Consider the following 17,402-nt stretch of genomic DNA (forward strand, 5'->3'; position numbering starts at 1 on the left):
AAGTACTAGTTTCAGGTTAGTCAATATAGGAGCAGGGTCAGTGGTCATTTAAATATTCCACAAATAGATGGTTCTCATCTCAACCCAGATAAAACACCACAGAGAGAGAAAGAAAGAGAGGAAGAGAAAGAGAGAGAGAGAGAGAGAGAGAGAGAGAGAGAGAGAGAGAGAGAGAGAAAGAACATAGCACACGACACTTTACATCAGCTTGATACCTACTGGTATGGCACCTGGCTGGAGCTGCAACACACACATACAAACACCGTGATATCACCAACTGCCGTTGCCCAATGTAGTCACAGTGATAATGCTTACTTCAGTGTACAAAACAAAAGAGACTGTGTTTTTGTTTGAAGGTGTGTGTGTGTGTGTGTGTGTGTGTGTGTGTGTGTGTATATATATATATATATATATATATATATATATATATATATATATATATATATATATATATATATATATATATGGCTGTGTACACACCTCCTCTATGTCATTGTCCAGGGCAGTGATGGCTAGAGGGGCCGTCAGGTTGGCTACACCAGAGATGGTGGCACCAACTGGAGCGGCCTCGCTGATGAAACCCTGGAAGGACGGCTGGTGGAAGTAGGGGGCCTGGTTGTTTACATCCAAAATGTCAATGTGCAGATCGGCGAGTACAGGAAGAGGGTGACCATTATCCTGCTGAGCCTGCTCACAAGCACAACCAAACAAACACTTTGGGATAAATGCATCTATATATGAAACTGCCAGCTCAGCGCTAGCCCAGCAGGAGAGCAGTTCAGCACTATAGAGAGCTCCCCTGTAGCTACAGTTTAAATGAGTGAGGATAGGCTAACACATAGAGCTAAATTTACATATCACATTTGGCAGTTAGCATATGCTATAGTTGTTGCTTAGATTAAATTTTCTATTTTTGAAATGTAAAGATCTGTTTGGTAAATAATTACAGATAACCGTGAGTCTAGTCCACTGTGAACTGAAATATTTACTTCACATCCAATATATCAGCAAATTTAAGGAATTGTAATATTTTTTAAAATACAAATGCTTCCTTGTATGATAAACATGCTTCAGCATTTCTCACACAATCATCTTTTTTTTATAATACACAAGCCAGCAGAGGAAAACACAAAGGAATATTTTCCTTAGCAGCATAATACAGGTTCTACACAATGTTGTTTAATAGTTTATTTTTCAGTGCATCTTTACAAAATGACTGCATGAAAACAAAGCCTGATTTGTAATATTTCAGAACAGCTTGTCTATAATGCATCTTGCATCAGAAGAGCACAAAGGAGCATGCACCAATTTGCAGGGAAAATATACACATTTAATATTTCTAAATTACGTATCTGTGGCTTTCTGAACAGTGATATGCTTTATGCCACCCAGTCCCCCCACCCAGTCTTTCTCTTTCTCCTTCATTGTTTAATTGTATTAGGGCACATGTTTACCTTTATTGACAGGCTCCGTGTGTGAGTGTGTCTGTGTGTGTGAATCTGTTTGCTTATTCGAGCTGCTATGCTAGCATTTATTTATACCCACTTTGAATCCACCTACACATGACTGTTTACATACACATTTCTGCTAGAGTGGCATGACTTTTAATACAGTGGCAAGTCCTGAGGTGGTAAACTTTGGGCTGGGTTAGTAATACAGGGACAAATCCTGAGTTTGTAAACTTTGAGCTAGATCAGTAATACAGGGACAAGTCCTGAGGTGGTAAGCTTTGAGCTGAGTCAGTAATACAGGGACAAGTCCTGAGCTGGTAAGCTTCAAGCTGAGCTAATACAGAGCTTTCAGTGGAAACAAAAATGCACAATAACATTTCCCAGCTTCTTCTGCTAACCCAAGAGTAACCCATAAATCCTCCTATTTAATAAAACCATTCAGTTTATGGTTCTCTTATTTTCTTGCTTTTCTCTTTCCTGTCTTTCAAAGGAACAGTGTTTGAATGTTTTGTAGGCCAGATTAGATGTCTTATTTATGTGAATCCACTCAGAATGGAGAATTAAGGCCTTATTATACAAAGTACTATATTTTTTGTAATCTGCTGTAATTAACTTGGCCTTGTGGCAGATCAGCAGGGTTTGGTAGAAATGCATTCTGATTAGTTACCATGCCTCATTTATGCAACTCTGAAAGAGTTTCCAATGTATCTCACTGTTATGGTAATGTGAATATATTTGTAGTAATTACACTATATCATATGATTTGGAAGGTTATAATGAGAATACATCAAGACTAATAAAGGAAATCTGAAAAGCTATCAATGAAAAGGAAAACTGGTAAAAATCAATCTTAATAACACTTCAATGATGTAACATAGATGCTGAAATGAAGTTCGGGCCTAAAGCACTCACTGAGTCCCATGTTTGAGACAGTACGTGTAGGAATGAAAATGACTTCTCCTGACCTTGATGACGAGTGTGAAGCTCTGGTACATGTCTCTTCTGACGGGCTTCAACAGGCGGAGCTCTGCTGTGGTAGTGTTCAGAGAAAAGAATTCTGGGTACACTTCTGGTTGGCCTGCAAATCACAGAAGGAACAGAGCCTGCACAATTAACTAATCTAAATAAGTAATACTGTTTCTAATTGCATTAAAGACATTTTGTGTGTGTGTGTGTGTGTGTGTGTGTGTGTGTGTGTGTGTGTGGTGTGTGTGTGTGTGTGTGTGTGTGTGCGCATGCGTGTGCGCGTGTGTGTGTGTGTTTGTGTGTGTGTGTGAGAGAGAGAGAGAGAGAGAGAGAGACAGAGAGAGAGAGAGAGAGAGAGAGATAGGCACAGTGAGATAATGCTTTGTGGATACCAACCAAGCAGAATAGAGTAGAGGATGCCGGGTCTGTCTGAGGGGGGCTGGATGTTTCTGTCTTGGTCGACTGCTCGAATGGGTGGAGTCACATTTAGAGGGTTCAATTTGCTCTAAAAAAAATAAAAAATAAAGGGCTCATAAAGGGCTGACCAACTGTAACTACAGTAGTGGGTTTGGCTTTTCTGACAGATATGAATGGGAGCAATTTCTGATGAATAAATGGATCTACCTTCTCACCATAAAGAACCAGTCATGGTACAGTAACTGCAAGGCTCGACATGTCGGTAAAAGGCACACACTGTGGCTTTGTTCTGTTCTTTGCTAAAAATAACCCCAAAAGGAGAGGCATATCTGCACTTGTATCGTTTCAATTCCTAAATGCTATCCAACCTTAGCTGTACATGTGAATTTGCCCTTGGAGGTAAAGAGATACAAACATATGTACACTCTGAGGCAGAAAAGCAGAGAGACAGAAAAATAGAAATACACATACAATACACAAAAATGAAGAGGCTTCTAGTAAGAAAAAAGCCAAAAGCAAAACCTTACTAACTCCAAACAAGGAACTAATTAAGATATGCTAAATAAATGCCTATCATGAGTCATTACCTATGCCATCACACGCTTCCCCACCTGAGGCATTCAAGACTAGCCACATCCCTGCCCTCCAGGAGCCATAAGCAGACTTTAAAAGAAAAATGCCCTTATCACATTACACCTCACGTCAACATCGATATCTTTGATCTTCCTATTTCCACCATTCCACCACATATCACCATTCCTTTGGAGAACATGTCAGAGAAGGGGATGAAAATATGATGGACAAAAATAAACCCTTTTTCCTGGAAATGTAACTTCCAGTTAGCAAAATAAAAAAAATAAAGAGAATACAAGCAAGTTGGGGGATGGCATTTCCTGCTCTTTTTTAGTTACCACACTGTAGGTTTATTTGAGATTACTGTGTTTGCATTGCACAAATGTTGCTCTTACTGCAGGGAAGCTTAATAAAGCCAGATCAATTCGGAAAGTGGTAGCAAAGTTGAGAGCTCACATAGCGCTAGATCAAAGCCAATGCATGCATTGCATCTCTAACCTGCTTCCTTTTAAACAGAATTCTCACATACAAGGTGAAATAGTTCGCCAAACAAATTATAATTCTCCAGCTCGCTTTTTTTACTGAATGACAGAAACAGCATGGTCATAAATATCAAAGGATTCAACGGTAACTGCACTGCATAAAAAAATATCCAAGCACAAATACCAGCAGGTGTTCCCCTTTCCTTAGGTTCACTCCTAAGTCTTATTTTGTTCAGATGGCCATAGCCAAAAATAAGGGCTGTGTGGAAGCACACAGCAGCACATGGTGGGCCAGAAAACAGCCAGAGTACAGCCAGGAGAGGAGCCAGCTTTTCCAAGTAGTGCAGCTCCTAACATCTACACATTTAGCTGTCTGTAAATTATATGCTAAAGATATGCTAAAGCCACAGATATGCTAAAGCCACACTGAACCACAGACAAATGAGGTGCCTGTTTATTAGGCTTTTCTCTCTGTTCTCTGATGGTGGAAGAGGGTCCCGAGGTCTTCAGGAAGCCTGCAGTGCCCCACACCTAGAATGGGTCAGCGTCAGGACCCTTTAATGCCCATCCCATGCTCTCTCATCCTCTGTGATGAGCAGTGAGGCCTATACATTTTTGGTAAGGCTGACACCCTTCTCCTCGCTCTGCTGTCCATTTTTATCCATCTGGGACAGTGTTCTCATTGCCCACCTTTCTCCTCTCATCTCAACCTCTCTCTCCATCCTCCCACCCTCTTCTTGTTCGCTCCACCTGCCTTGACCATTTTATCTTAAGTCAAGTGTAAGCTAAAGCTCTAAGACACTGGAGCAGACTGCAAACCACACAAAATGACAGGGAAGGGAAGGAAGGAAAAGGTTGGCATTTTGAATAAGGCAAGGTGTTGTTCCTTTTGGGTGCAAGCGCACTCACTTTCATAAAATGCAAAGAAACACAAGAATACCTATTCCTTCAAATATCACAGACACTTAGATTAGCAGTGGTCTCCACTCTTGTCACTTTATTAGATACCACTCCCACGTTTCTGATGCAGGGACCCTATAAACCAAGCTGAATATTCACATGTGCACACATACAAGCTCATGTGTACACACACACAAACACACACACACATACACGAAAGTTCTCGGAGAAAGTGTTCACACTGGCCTTCAAACAAACATTCACACAGCAAGTGCTTCTTATGTGTTTGATAGATGATATGAAGCTAAGTGGTGTGTGGTTGATGGTACCTAACAGGCCTTGCTAATTCTTCCATTCAACCAACTCCCCAGACAGCCCCTAAAACTTCATTAAATGGACAAAAATCCAGGAAGCCTTATGATGCAGCACTGTGTTAGACGGCCAAGTTCTGCTCTCACCGGCTCTGTGAGTTCAGGAATGACCACACGGTAGAAGACGGGAATGCAGTCCCGGGTGTTGCTGACCAGCACGCAAGGCAGGAACATGGGCCCCAGGTCATCCCCATCCAGCACGTCCAGGGTGAGTGTGGTGGTGGCTGTACGCTGGTTGGGTAGATAAGGGGCACGGTCCTGCAGAACACACAGCAGGCCTATTAACTGACTAAAATGGGCAGGAGGTCAAAAAGCTTCACCAAAAAGAGCTGTAAAGTGAAAAGAGGTTAGGTATGGAGGAAAAGTGCTGTGATGAACCAGAGCAGGACTGAGAGAGGGGCAGTGGCCCAGAATTCAGCCATGACCTCAGCACCAGCGAGGTCATGGGTTCAATATCAGCTGATGAGATCCTGCTCCTACTGTCATGGTCATCAACAGCACTTGACTCCAGGTGGCTATGTGCTGAGTGCCACTGTAGTTGGTTAATGTAGGTCCTTTTGGGGAAACACATCAGAGAACTGACATTATGACCCCTTTACTTGCAAAATGAAATCCAGTAGCTATCACGCTCACCACCCACATACTGGGCCTTTTATAATGTCTCAGCCATCACTCATGCACAGACACACACATAAACACGTGTATATTGCAAAGACACACATGCATTCTTTGATAGAGTCTAAGAGGAGAGAGAGGGAACTACTGCAGCCTTCACTGTAAAAACACAGTGGCAACCTGTTTACTGCTATTCAGGAGGAGCCTTGAAGAGGGTCTGTATGAAACAGCAAGGACGAGGAGCTCAGAACCTCCTCGCAAAGGCCTCCTCATTTACAGAATATGTCTTAGGTAGGCAAATAAACTCCATAAGACCATCACAGTTATAGGAACATCTCCAGAAAGTAAGGTAAAATACACCACAGAATAGAACATTAAAACATACAGTCAGAAAATAGAGGTGCAATGATTCCATTTTTATTGGGTTTTGGAGAGTTTGCAGGAGACAGGAGAGAGTCTGGCTGAAAACAAAGTGTTTGCTTATGTATACTGGGTCTGCCTCAGAATAAACAGGTACCCAATATATAAGACAACTGTTCTATGTGTGTTTTTACTCAAAAGTGGACATGCTCTTGCAGTAACACAAATTGGACTTGAAAAGCCTGCTTTTCTACCTGCTGTACAAATGATCCACCAGAGAAGCGCAGGTTTAATGTCACAAAAAAGAGCTTCCATGGAAAACAGTGGGAAAAAAGTCTATGAGTGACAGAGCCTGCAGTGCAGCATGGTCCAACCTTTATCAACAACAGAATTAAATCTCTATATAGAGCTTCAGTAAGTCAGGCCAGGATTGAGTGGTACATCATGAACTCTCACAAAATCGGAGGGTGTGGAGGGGAGCCATTTTGTTTTGTTTTTTGTTTGTTTTTTAAGAGAAAGGTGAGACGATGGAGGAAAAACATCAACAATGACCCCCTTGTCCAGAAGATCATTATCCACTTTCACTGCTGAAATCACTGCAGCGAGCTCTTTGGGGAGCAAGCACAGTGATAAAGCAGTCATGTGGGCTGTCTGCTTGCATAAAAGTATGCCCAGCACACATCACAATCTCTCATGGGTCTGTGGCCAGCTCAGTGAAGACCCTTTACTGCCAAAGCCATTGTGCATGCAGCTCGTGCTCAGACTGAGGAATGCTTCAGACAGGGAAGAGCTCTTCTCCAGTGTGGGTTGACGGGGAGTCATGGGAGCGAGACATTCCGACACAGGAAAGACACATCAAGAAGAATGGAGTGGTTAGTCTCCAGGAAAGGGCACAGAGGACACAACCCGGGCTGGGACAAGATGAGAAAAGTCCCCACTCCTCAGCTACACCACAAAGCTGCCATTATGCTCTCATAGGGCTGTTGCAAAATTCTGACATGTTTCTACACTGATAACAGCTTAAAATTTGATGGATTCACTGAAAATAGCCAATTCATTTGCAGTGGAGGAAGCACATGCAGCCTCTGTCAGGCATTCAGCCAAAAGGAAGAGGCTGGCCATAAAAATAAATAAATACATTGATAAGTAAATGTGGAACAAAGTCACTGCATATATAAAGTAAAAAGCCAAAGCTTGTACACATAGAGAGGCTACAGCCTTTGAGCAACACTGGAAAACAGACAAACATCGTAACAGGGAAATCAGAGTTAAAGCTGAACTCTGAACTAAAAGTCTTACATTGGCCTGGACAATGATGAAGTAGCGTGTCCTCTCTTCATAGTTCAGTCTCTCAGCAAGAATGATGTTGCCAGACAGTGCACTAGCCACCCGAACTGTCCGATTCGACAGCTGAGAGAGAGAAGGTGAGGGTTACACTGCCAAAGCTTGGAATGTTTGAATCCAACCTTCTGTAACTTCTGATCCCGATCATAGCATAGGGCATAAAGGCATCTGAGTATGTGATGTAAACTCTGTACTGTACCGGATCATTGGGGTTGTATTGAATGGCATACTCGATCTGGCCATTCGGTCCGTCATCAATGTCAATGGCTCCGTTGTTTCCTGAGAAGCCAGTAAAGATGGTGGTGCCAATAGGACTGAGCTGGGGGTGGAGAGTGTTTACATGAACAAGGAGAAGGTCCTAACATCTGCAAACATCCACCAGCAGCAGTACAAACATCACAGGCCTGGGTGCAGCTTGTGCAATAACACTGCAACTAAGCCACAGATGTTGACCCATGCATTTGGGGGGCTGTTTGTGTGTGTGTGTGTGTGTGTGTGTGTGTGTGTGTGTGTGTGTGTGTGTGTGCAAGTATGCATTTTCACATCTTTCTGCTTACATGTCCTATAACACTTTATGAATTCCCTTGGGAAAACTGACTACATGGTAAGAGAGAAAAAGAAAGAATGAGATAGACAGAGAGAGAAAAGCTAAACAAACCCAAAAAAAGCAAAGGAAGGAAACAGACAGAGTGGCAGAGAAATGGGGGTGGTAGCTGGTGAATGCCCTGAGGCTCTGAGAGCTCAGCTGGCTTTGGCAGAACCACAACCTGACATTCTCTAATTCAGCCAACACACACACACACACACACACAAACAAAACAAAACAAAAACAGACATACACATTTAGTGAGTAAAAATAGATTTAACTGTTTGGATTGAATATTAGAGAGCAGCCAGGAATGCTAAACCAGTACATTAACTGGTTCTCTGAGATGTTTCAGTGTCCTTTACACAGCCAGCCAACTGCTAGTGTGTGTATCTCTCCTCCAATATTTCTCAATTCCTTCAGTGCACCCAAATATTTCGAATAAGCTCAGGATCATTCTCATCTCAAATCACTGAAAGTCGATATCAGTTAGTGTTCTATGTTCTTTAGGCTGCATTATGGAGATGTGTACTGCCTTCGACTGGATTTACAGTGCAGTAGCCATCCACCAGGTTGCAGTTAAAGCTATGAGAAAGTCAAAGATCTGCTCATTTTTCATTCTCTTCTGGCCCTTGTGGTCCCTGGCCAAAGGGATTTTTGTTAACATAAACCAAGGTAGCGTACCTATTCACATAAACACATGCACACATGGGCATACCAGGAAAATGAATCATACAACTATGATATTGATAATAAATTGTGCCAAAATGTCTGCTTTTGTGACTCTTGCACTAACTGTGGGATTCCACAAGCCCTGTTGGTAATGATCGAATGCATCCTGCAGGCTGGAATTAGGCAAAGCAGTGTGAGAGAATCACAGCTACAGAAGTTCCTTTACTGCAGCTTATGCATACACACACATACACACACACAACATCTACATGCACACACACACATGCGCTCAAGCAACAGAGCAATTTCACGCTTAGCACCAACTCTCAATTATGTTAATGCCCTGCAGTTCAGGAAAGGTGGATCTACGTAGCTCTATGCAATTACCAAGTCTATGTACAGCATGTCTACACACACTAATATTTCAGAAGTGCTATTTTCACAAACACACACTCACACACACACACACACAGCGTGGGCACTGTGTGGGAACATCTTCAAGAGTGTTAGAAAAGCAAACCAGGTGGCCACTTCGTGCAGCTGGATAAGCGAAGCCCAAGAGAACACAAAGCCGTCCTCAATCCAAAGCTTGGTCTTTGATAAATTTGACCATTTTGAAGACTATAAAATATAAGACACTCCTGTACATATATACACACACAAATGAAAATAAAAAAAACCAGAGGAGAAAATAGAACATTCTATCATCCTGTTCTGTTCTACTGGCATAGTGAAACCCCTCTATATCTGGTGTACAATACAAACACTTTTAGAAAACCTCACAAAAGCTTTTTAAAACGTATAAATGGGTATTGCAATCTATGTTTAATATTTTATAAGTTATTCTTACAGTCTGTGTGTGTGTGTGTGTGTGTGTGTGTGTGTGTGTGTGTGTGTGTGTGTGTGTGTGTGTGTGTGTGTGTGTGTCTGTGTGCATGTTTGTATATGTGTCTCTAGCTCTGAGAGAGGAAGAGACCATTTTTGATCTGATGGACAAAGGGAGAACGTGAGCCGACTGTAATTGCTCCAGTGTCAGACTGCCCCTCTGCCTCTCTCACATGAAGAATGGGTACGAGTTTTACGTCAATCATTTTAATCAAGAGATGGGGCAGAGCCCCCGCTCCAATCGCAGCGCTCCACCCGTGGGGCTGGGAGCACACAGGCAGCACATGGCAAGCCCTGGAGCCTAGCGGCTCCGGACTCCTGCAGGAGGATGCTGAGCAAGGGAACGCAAGTCCTGCAGCTGTCCACCCAACTGCATCACTCATGCACAAGTACTGTGTCATCAGCATATGTGCTTTTAGAGTGATTTCAAATCCCCATTTATTAGCTCTTGTGCATTGCTGATTGAATTTGGGTTGGAGCTGGAATTAAAAGTGAAAGAAAGAGAGGAAAAAAAGAGAAAGAGGAAGAATAAGAAGAAAAAAGGGAAGAGCAAATACACTGAGACTAAAAGGAGTCTAGGGAAGCTTGGATGGGTATGTTTCTACTCTTGGAGTTCAAAATCACACATTTGTACTGTGGGTGAATTAATGATGGGCTTGAGAAAAGGCTAACCGATTCATTAAAATGGATGTTGACTGACAATGGGCTGACATTGACAGACATAGATAATTTTGTTAAGATACTCCTGGTTGGGTTGAGTCACTACTTCAATTTGTATTTTGGTCAAATAAAAATAGTGGTATGCTTTGATATGGCACAAGTTTGATTGAGTGACTCTCAGCCTGGTCATTGGGAAAGACAAAGGCAGCGAGAAGAAGTAAAGTGTTGAGGAACTGTAGACTGGTGAATTTAGACACATTATACTATTATACACATTACACTAGTTAAAGCACTTACTACAGGATCAAGTTGCTTCAAAGAGATGTGGTTCCATATTTGCCATTCTCAAACTGCATAATGTTTAGTTATTTATTTACATATTTATTTATGTATTGATTAAAAATCTGATGGTGGGCTTTTTTCCTAATTTTTTTCAAGTTTTTTTTTCACAATTCACAGTATTTTGAAATGATCCTGGGGTTTTACTTAGTTTGCTTTTAATACATATTTTTAAATTAAGTTCTAACTTGTAATTCGTAGCTTTAATTGTATATCTTAAAAGCAAAACTAGGAGAGGCTTTCCCACTAGTTGCTTCAATAACTGACAGTAGCTATACATGCCCTTACTGTGGGCAGGTGGTGGCTGCTCTGGGGACAGAGAGGCTATAAGGTGCTCACCTCATTGACTGCCACGTAGTAGCTGGACTGCTGGAACTGAGGCGAGTTGTCGTTCTTGTCACGCACCAGTATCCGCACCTCATGCACAATGACAATGCCTACCTTCTCGTTGGTACACTGCACATCTACCCCTATGGATGTGATGGAGTTCGGGGGCTGACAGGGAAAGAGGAAAGAGGGGGTGGATTAAATCATGTATGAAATCAGAAAGGACTTGAAGCTCAAACTCAGTGCTCTGCAGAGAGATGGGCCTGTGTCCCAGAGTAAACAAAGAGACCTGCTGTGACAAAAAACTTAATAAATAAAAAAGCAAAACAAACAAGTAAATAAATAAATAAAATATAATAAATCACATAAAGGAGTGTCAGACTAGAGTGCATTTGCTCTTTCTCTCTCTCTCTCTCTCTCTCTCTCATCCATTTCTCTCATTTTCTCTCTCTTTCTTTCTTAAATAAATCAGGGTGTAAACACAAAAATAAACATTCCAGCCGATTGAATAGAGTGTCAAACTTCTCCACAGCATGGATAATGGTAATGGTAGTTGGGGGGATGTAATCTTGATCCTATAGAGGCATTATTGCTCTGTCATCTCCCCTGCTGGGCCAAATAGCTCCACAGCAACCCTCTTATCATCTAGTGTCACTTTGCAAAACCTGTGAGCTGTCTTAGACAAAAAAGTGAGTGACATGAAGTAACACAAACACACACACACACACACACACACACACACACACACACAAATTTGTGCAGAGATATACACATAGACAAAACCCACTAATATGGGGTTTTGTGCATATAGTATATTGTACATATAGAGTACATATAGTCTACATTTAATATAAGGCTATTTCAAAGGATTAGCTAAATTTATTACATGGCATATTATTCTCTCTATTACATATTATGATTCACAGCACAAGTCATTTTGCTGAGGAGTAGGTTTTCTCAAACTGCACACAAGAGAGAAAGGTTCCCACATACGTCTCGGTCCAGCACACGTCCAGTGCTATTGAGGTAGAGTCTCTGGAGGACAGGGTCTAGGATGACCCAGTAGTCATAGTTCCTTAGCAGAGTCAGAGAGATGGTCTGCTCAGGGTTCTGCACACGCCCGTTAATCTGCATATTCTCCACCAGAATAGTCCCTGAGAGAGAAAAAGAGAGAGAGAGAAAGGCAGAAAGAATCAGTTTGAGTATCCTACTTGCACATAAAATTTCAGTTTGCCTCCACTCTCAGATTTGCGTGTCCACTGGGTAATACATGACTATCAGTTGGAGAAAAAGTACAGTAATCATGACAGGACTGAGTAATAGTACTGCAGTATGGAGGTTCATTAGCTGATGTGCAACTTCTTTCAGATTTATTATAAATATCTCCCCACCAGTGGGTGTGTTCCATCTTTTGAAAATGCGTAGGTTGTAAATGAATAGTATGATAAACACAATATTGCTGTCTGAGGCCTCTGTTGTCTCCTGAGATAATTATACTTCTCTTTCCCTTTAGTGTGTAACAAATAATACCATCCCTCTCCTAACCTCTAGGCTCAGGCACAATAATCTGTTCTCCAACAGTTCCCAGGCAACAATAACCTCTCCTGCAAAACAAGCTATGAAAAGGCTCCAATGTTCTTTTACATCAAACACAATGATCATTACTAATACTCAGATAATAGCACAAAATTTTGCATTCCCCCCCCCCTCCCCCCTGCCCCCCTGTTTGTATAGCAACATTTGTTTTTTTTTGTTTTTCCTGCCTCACTTGGTGCTCCTGGGAAATATTCTTCTCCCACAGAAACAATTCTGAGTTAGACCATGCCCAGCTCCATTGCCACAGTTACAACTGAGCTTGGGCTGTCAGAATGCCCTGTGAAGAACAAACCAATCTAGGCCACAAGGGCATCATCGAAGCTCCTGCTTCAGGGCAGACCCCTGCCATTCGGAGGCTGATTGAGCTTAACAGCATTTGACCTTGGAGAGGAGTGCATGTGAGGGCCATGGCCAGCAGTCAGATGATGGTTGGGATACTTCAGAAGAGGGGATTGTGCTCTCTGATCACCACTGCTCTGTACGGCCGAGAAAGTGAAGGGGGAGTGAGATGAATGCTATTACAGAGGACTTCACTCCAGCACAGCAATGCATACAGGCACGACAGAGACAGATGTGCTGAGCTACTCACAGAGCACATGCTCATGTACAGGCTCTGCACCTCTACCGCCTTTGCAGAAACCTTTTCACACCAATAATTAAGTGTGATCATGCATTCAACTGCACACACATGCACACAAGCACCCAGAGAGTAAAGCCATTAATCACCGTCTTTTACCATTAAAAAAAAACCCACCCCAACATATACACATATAAAACACATACAGCTGATACTACATACAGGTGGAGTAGGCATTTGCCTAAGGTCCCTACAACTTACCAGTACCATCATATCCGTGGCCTGTATCATTTTATTTAAATAAGGACTAAATAATCATTTTCCTCATTGGATTCATGAGTTGTCACTGCTCATAAATCCAAATGATAGCACTATTTAAAGGTATGGTCACTAGCCATCCTATTGTGTTATACAAACAGATGTGATTGGAAGAGAATGTGCCTTCATCCCACCCCTTGATGCTGACAGTTGGAGTGCAAGGTTATTTGCTTGTAACGATGGCAACTCCAAAGTGTAAGCATCATTCAGGAGCTTTCAAAAGGGACATAATAAAGGCTTGAACTAAAATTGCTGAGCCTGATGTATGCACTTGTCGGCTATCTGCAGGGATGTGGTCTTATATTTACATTATCCTGAATTAATTCAAATGAGTTCTCACTTGCAGGAAGGATACCTCAAAGTTTTTATAAGCACAGGCCAAGCCTCTATGAGTCCAATTAGTCAGCTTGATTTGCCAGGATTTGTCATTAGCTGTTTCAACAATAGCACTCTGAAAAAAAAAAAAAATCTAAATTTTCTTTAGGGTATGTCTCAAAACACTATACAGGATAGCCATTCATATGTCCTCTGTGATCTGAGAGCCAGACCTTCACACACAGCTCTGTGTTTTACCTTACATTTTTCAGTAGCAGATTATGGTGAAAACAAAAATATTATGACCTTTGATTTACAAATGCAATAAATAATTATTTCATAATTATAACATTATGAAATGTGGAAACACTCATACACACAATATGTGACCTCTGCTTAAAAGTGTAGGTATAAATCATCTAATTTTGTGACTCTTGTGGCTATAGCTCTCTTTGGTTATAGCTCTCTCTCTCTCTCTCTCTCTCTCTCTCTCTCTCTCTCTCTCTCTCTCTCTCTCTCTCTCTCTCTCTGTGTGTAACTATGTGTGTAGTTGATTTACTCATGAAAGGCATTCAACTACCATTTACTGGCCGATAACAGAAGTGAAGAAACTGTTCAGGCTTTCATTCTCTCTTCAGCTGCCTAAAGGCCTTATTCAAGGCCAGACACTGCAGTGTACAGCTGATGTTTGTCCACTATTACCAAACATTGCTCCACTGCTAATAGGGCCCTTTCAGAATGCTGTGCTGATTGTCACCCCGTGCTGTATTCAGTGCCTCCAATAATACAAGTACCACCTATTCTCAAAGTGCAGGGTCAAAATCAACTTAGATCACAGGAAAATCAGCTTTGAATATTGTGCTGTGCTGAAGTATGTCCATCCTACACCTAAACCATGCTGGCACAACCTGTATTTTCCCCTCTGTGAAGAAATGTCTTCACAGGTCAAATACAATGAACTAGATAAATGGATATTGTCAGTAAGTCAACACTGCCTCAAATTATTATTACTCAAATGCCTGCTTTGAAAAATAGCACAATTTCTACTACACATATTGTGCCTTTGAATCAGAAAGAATACATTTTGTGAATTTAGTGTTGTTTATGGGGAAGTTTCTACCATTAGATTTGTTTTAATTTGGAGAAGCATAGTATGGTTGTAGAGCAATTATGGATGGAGGGGGGCTAAAATGAAGGAGCTGATACCTTAAGCAACTCAACTATCACAGTGTAACTATAATGAAAACAGGCCAACAATTGCTAGGATTAAACCGCTATTAGTGAAGACCTCCATCTAATTAGGAATAGGCTTTTTATCCAAAAGTACTGTTATCACAAGTTCTTTCATGCAGCAGCTCAGGGAAAAGCAACCAGAGAGAGTGGGATTGGGAGTGAGAGAAAGCAGGAGAGAGAAATGAATAACACATTGCTTTGATAAATACTGTAAAAGATTTATGACGAGCGCCACTGAATCTGAATTATTATGATTCAGAATTATTTCTTAGTTCAAATAAAGCAAGAACAGAGCTCATTCCAAATGTGTTCAAATAAGGCCTGAAGGATATCATTCTAACTCCGTTCAAATAAAGTTAGAATAGATCTCATTTTAACTCTGTTCAAATTAAGCAAGAATATTTTTAATTCTAGCTCTGTCAGGGACGAATCCGCCTTCACTCTTGTTTAACAAAGTTTGACTTTTTGGGGGAGTGGGATACTGACACTGCCTGAGGCCACACCTGACACACAATGCAATATGTAGACTGGATAAATGTGTGACAGACCCTTTGCATTTCATCTCTGGTGTGTAATGCTAATGTTGATTACCCTCCATCTCCAAATGGGTCTTTAAAGAACAGGCAAGAATAGTCTCACAAACATTAACAAAACAAATCAGTATACATTGATGCATGCACACAGACCACATGATCACTGACATATTCATACTGGACATTTTAGAGAAATCTCTCTCTCTCTCTCTCTCTCTCTCTCTCTCTCTCTCTCATTCTCTCTCTCTCTCTCTCTCTCTCTCTCTCTCTCTCTCTCTATATATATATATATATATATATATATATATATATATATATATATATATAACTATTTTCATTGGGATATTTAAAAGGTTATTTTATTTTACGGTTTGTGTTAGGGGCCTAGTGTGTAAAAGGCCATATTGAACTGGTGACTCTGAACATGCATTAATGGTGCCAGTGGGTCTGGGTACAACCTTAGTCACCAGGAAGGCCATTTTGTGTTTGCACTTAGAGGTGTGGCTTGGTTTAAAAAGTGAGCTAGCAGGGGAATGGGACACAGACACCAGATCTCTCACCAGAGGTGCCTACCTGATGACCCCTGAGAAAAGCTTGCAATGTTGCTGAAGAGAGTTCGTAAGGCCCTATGTGAAGCTCTAAAAGTATGGCATAGGATATTTTTACATCTTATCCTGTGTATAAGTACAATTAGTTGTAGACTGCTATCCATGAGCTACCCCATCACAGCAGCTCTGCCAGTCTGCACAGAGAAAGCCAGCTAACACCCCTTCTGACAGCTCTGCCAGTCTGCACGCAGAAAGCCAGTTTACACCTCTTCTGACAGCTCTGCCAGTCTGCACAGAGAAAGCCAGCTTACACCTCCAGCATACACCTCTTCTGATGCATGTTCTTCCATCCACCACATCCGTCTGAACAGCTTCTCAACAGTTTTTCCTATAACTGAGCCATGCAGCTCTGGGAGCTTTACCAGAGATGCTCTATTGAGCAGTGCATGCCTGGCCCTTCTGGAATACCTTCTTTGTCTCTGAACTATAGATAACCTACTGAGCTATATGACACACCTCTGTCTGCACAGGCCCATGGAAGGAGTTTTAAGGAAAAGGGAGGACAGAATGAATGGTGGCTGCTTGCATGACTGCTGCATTCAGTGTATAGTATGAAAGAATGTCAGTCTTTCATGGTGACTACTTTGATTGCTGCTGGAGGAAAGTTTACACAGTCCTCATTCAGTGGCTCCCTGATGCAGCTTTCAGAGACAGGTTAAAACCGTTTGTTGTCATCAATGGTCCATGGTGTTCGTAGTTGATGATGGCATGGGTGTTATCCTCTTTGCTCTGTTGTTAGGCACCGTCAGGAGATGTTGAGGAAAAGGAGTAGCCTATAGTTTATGAAATTTGAACCGAAGCTTGAGGTTAGTCATAATAGAAGCAGAGCGCAGAAGCTTGGGACTTCCAGAGTATGCGTCATCATCTGCAGCTCCACCATTATCATCCCTTAAAACAAGCTACAGATCAAGCTAGGTTTCTTCAGCAGTCAGGGTTGTGTTTATTTCAAAGCATATTAACTGCAGTTATCAATATATTCCTTGCACTGCTATATGATGTTGTGGCACAGAGTGACATATTGCTACATGACATATTGCTGCATGAAAGACTTAATAAGCCAAAATTCCTATTTCTTCAGAAACAGAGAGAAGATGTGTGGCCACTATTCTGCAGGACAAAGGCATCTGAATTTTGAAAGCCACAAATAAAAGTTGATTGATATTAGCTTGCTTCTGTCATTATTTGCTTCTGTCATTACAGCACAGCCCTTAAGTTATTGGACAGTAGCTCATTTTTTGTACACTGGATTTTAAATAAACATGAAACGCACAAAA

At 41.6% G+C, this 17,402-nt stretch overlaps 1 protein-coding gene across 6 annotated transcripts in view; it reads right to left on the reverse strand.

Annotated features, from left to right (window-relative positions):
- Positions 1–17,402, reverse strand: part of pcdh15a (protocadherin-related 15a) — a 167,135-nt gene that overhangs the window by 74,243 nt on the left and 75,490 nt on the right. For 5 of the 6 annotated variants that reach the window (XM_035531806.1, XM_035531808.1, XM_035531810.1 and 2 more), the window contains 9 exons: positions 11,942–12,102; positions 10,961–11,116; positions 7,679–7,798; positions 7,435–7,545; positions 5,248–5,418; positions 2,814–2,922; positions 2,417–2,529; positions 481–687; positions 220–240 (listed from right to left, as the gene is read on the reverse strand). In XM_035531806.1, coding sequence (XP_035387699.1) covers positions 220–240; positions 481–687; positions 2,417–2,529; positions 2,814–2,922; positions 5,248–5,418; positions 7,435–7,545; positions 7,679–7,798; positions 10,961–11,116; positions 11,942–12,102 — 1,169 coding nt within the window. The remainder of the gene's footprint in view (positions 1–219; positions 241–480; positions 688–2,416; positions 2,530–2,813; positions 2,923–5,247; positions 5,419–7,434; positions 7,546–7,678; positions 7,799–10,960; positions 11,117–11,941; positions 12,103–17,402) is intronic. The other variant, XM_035531809.1, reaches the window with a different exon arrangement.

The sequence above is a fragment of the Electrophorus electricus genome, chromosome 11 (assembly GCF_013358815.1).
Source record: "Electrophorus electricus isolate fEleEle1 chromosome 11, fEleEle1.pri, whole genome shotgun sequence".
NCBI classification, from domain to species: domain Eukaryota; kingdom Metazoa; phylum Chordata; class Actinopteri; order Gymnotiformes; family Gymnotidae; genus Electrophorus; species Electrophorus electricus.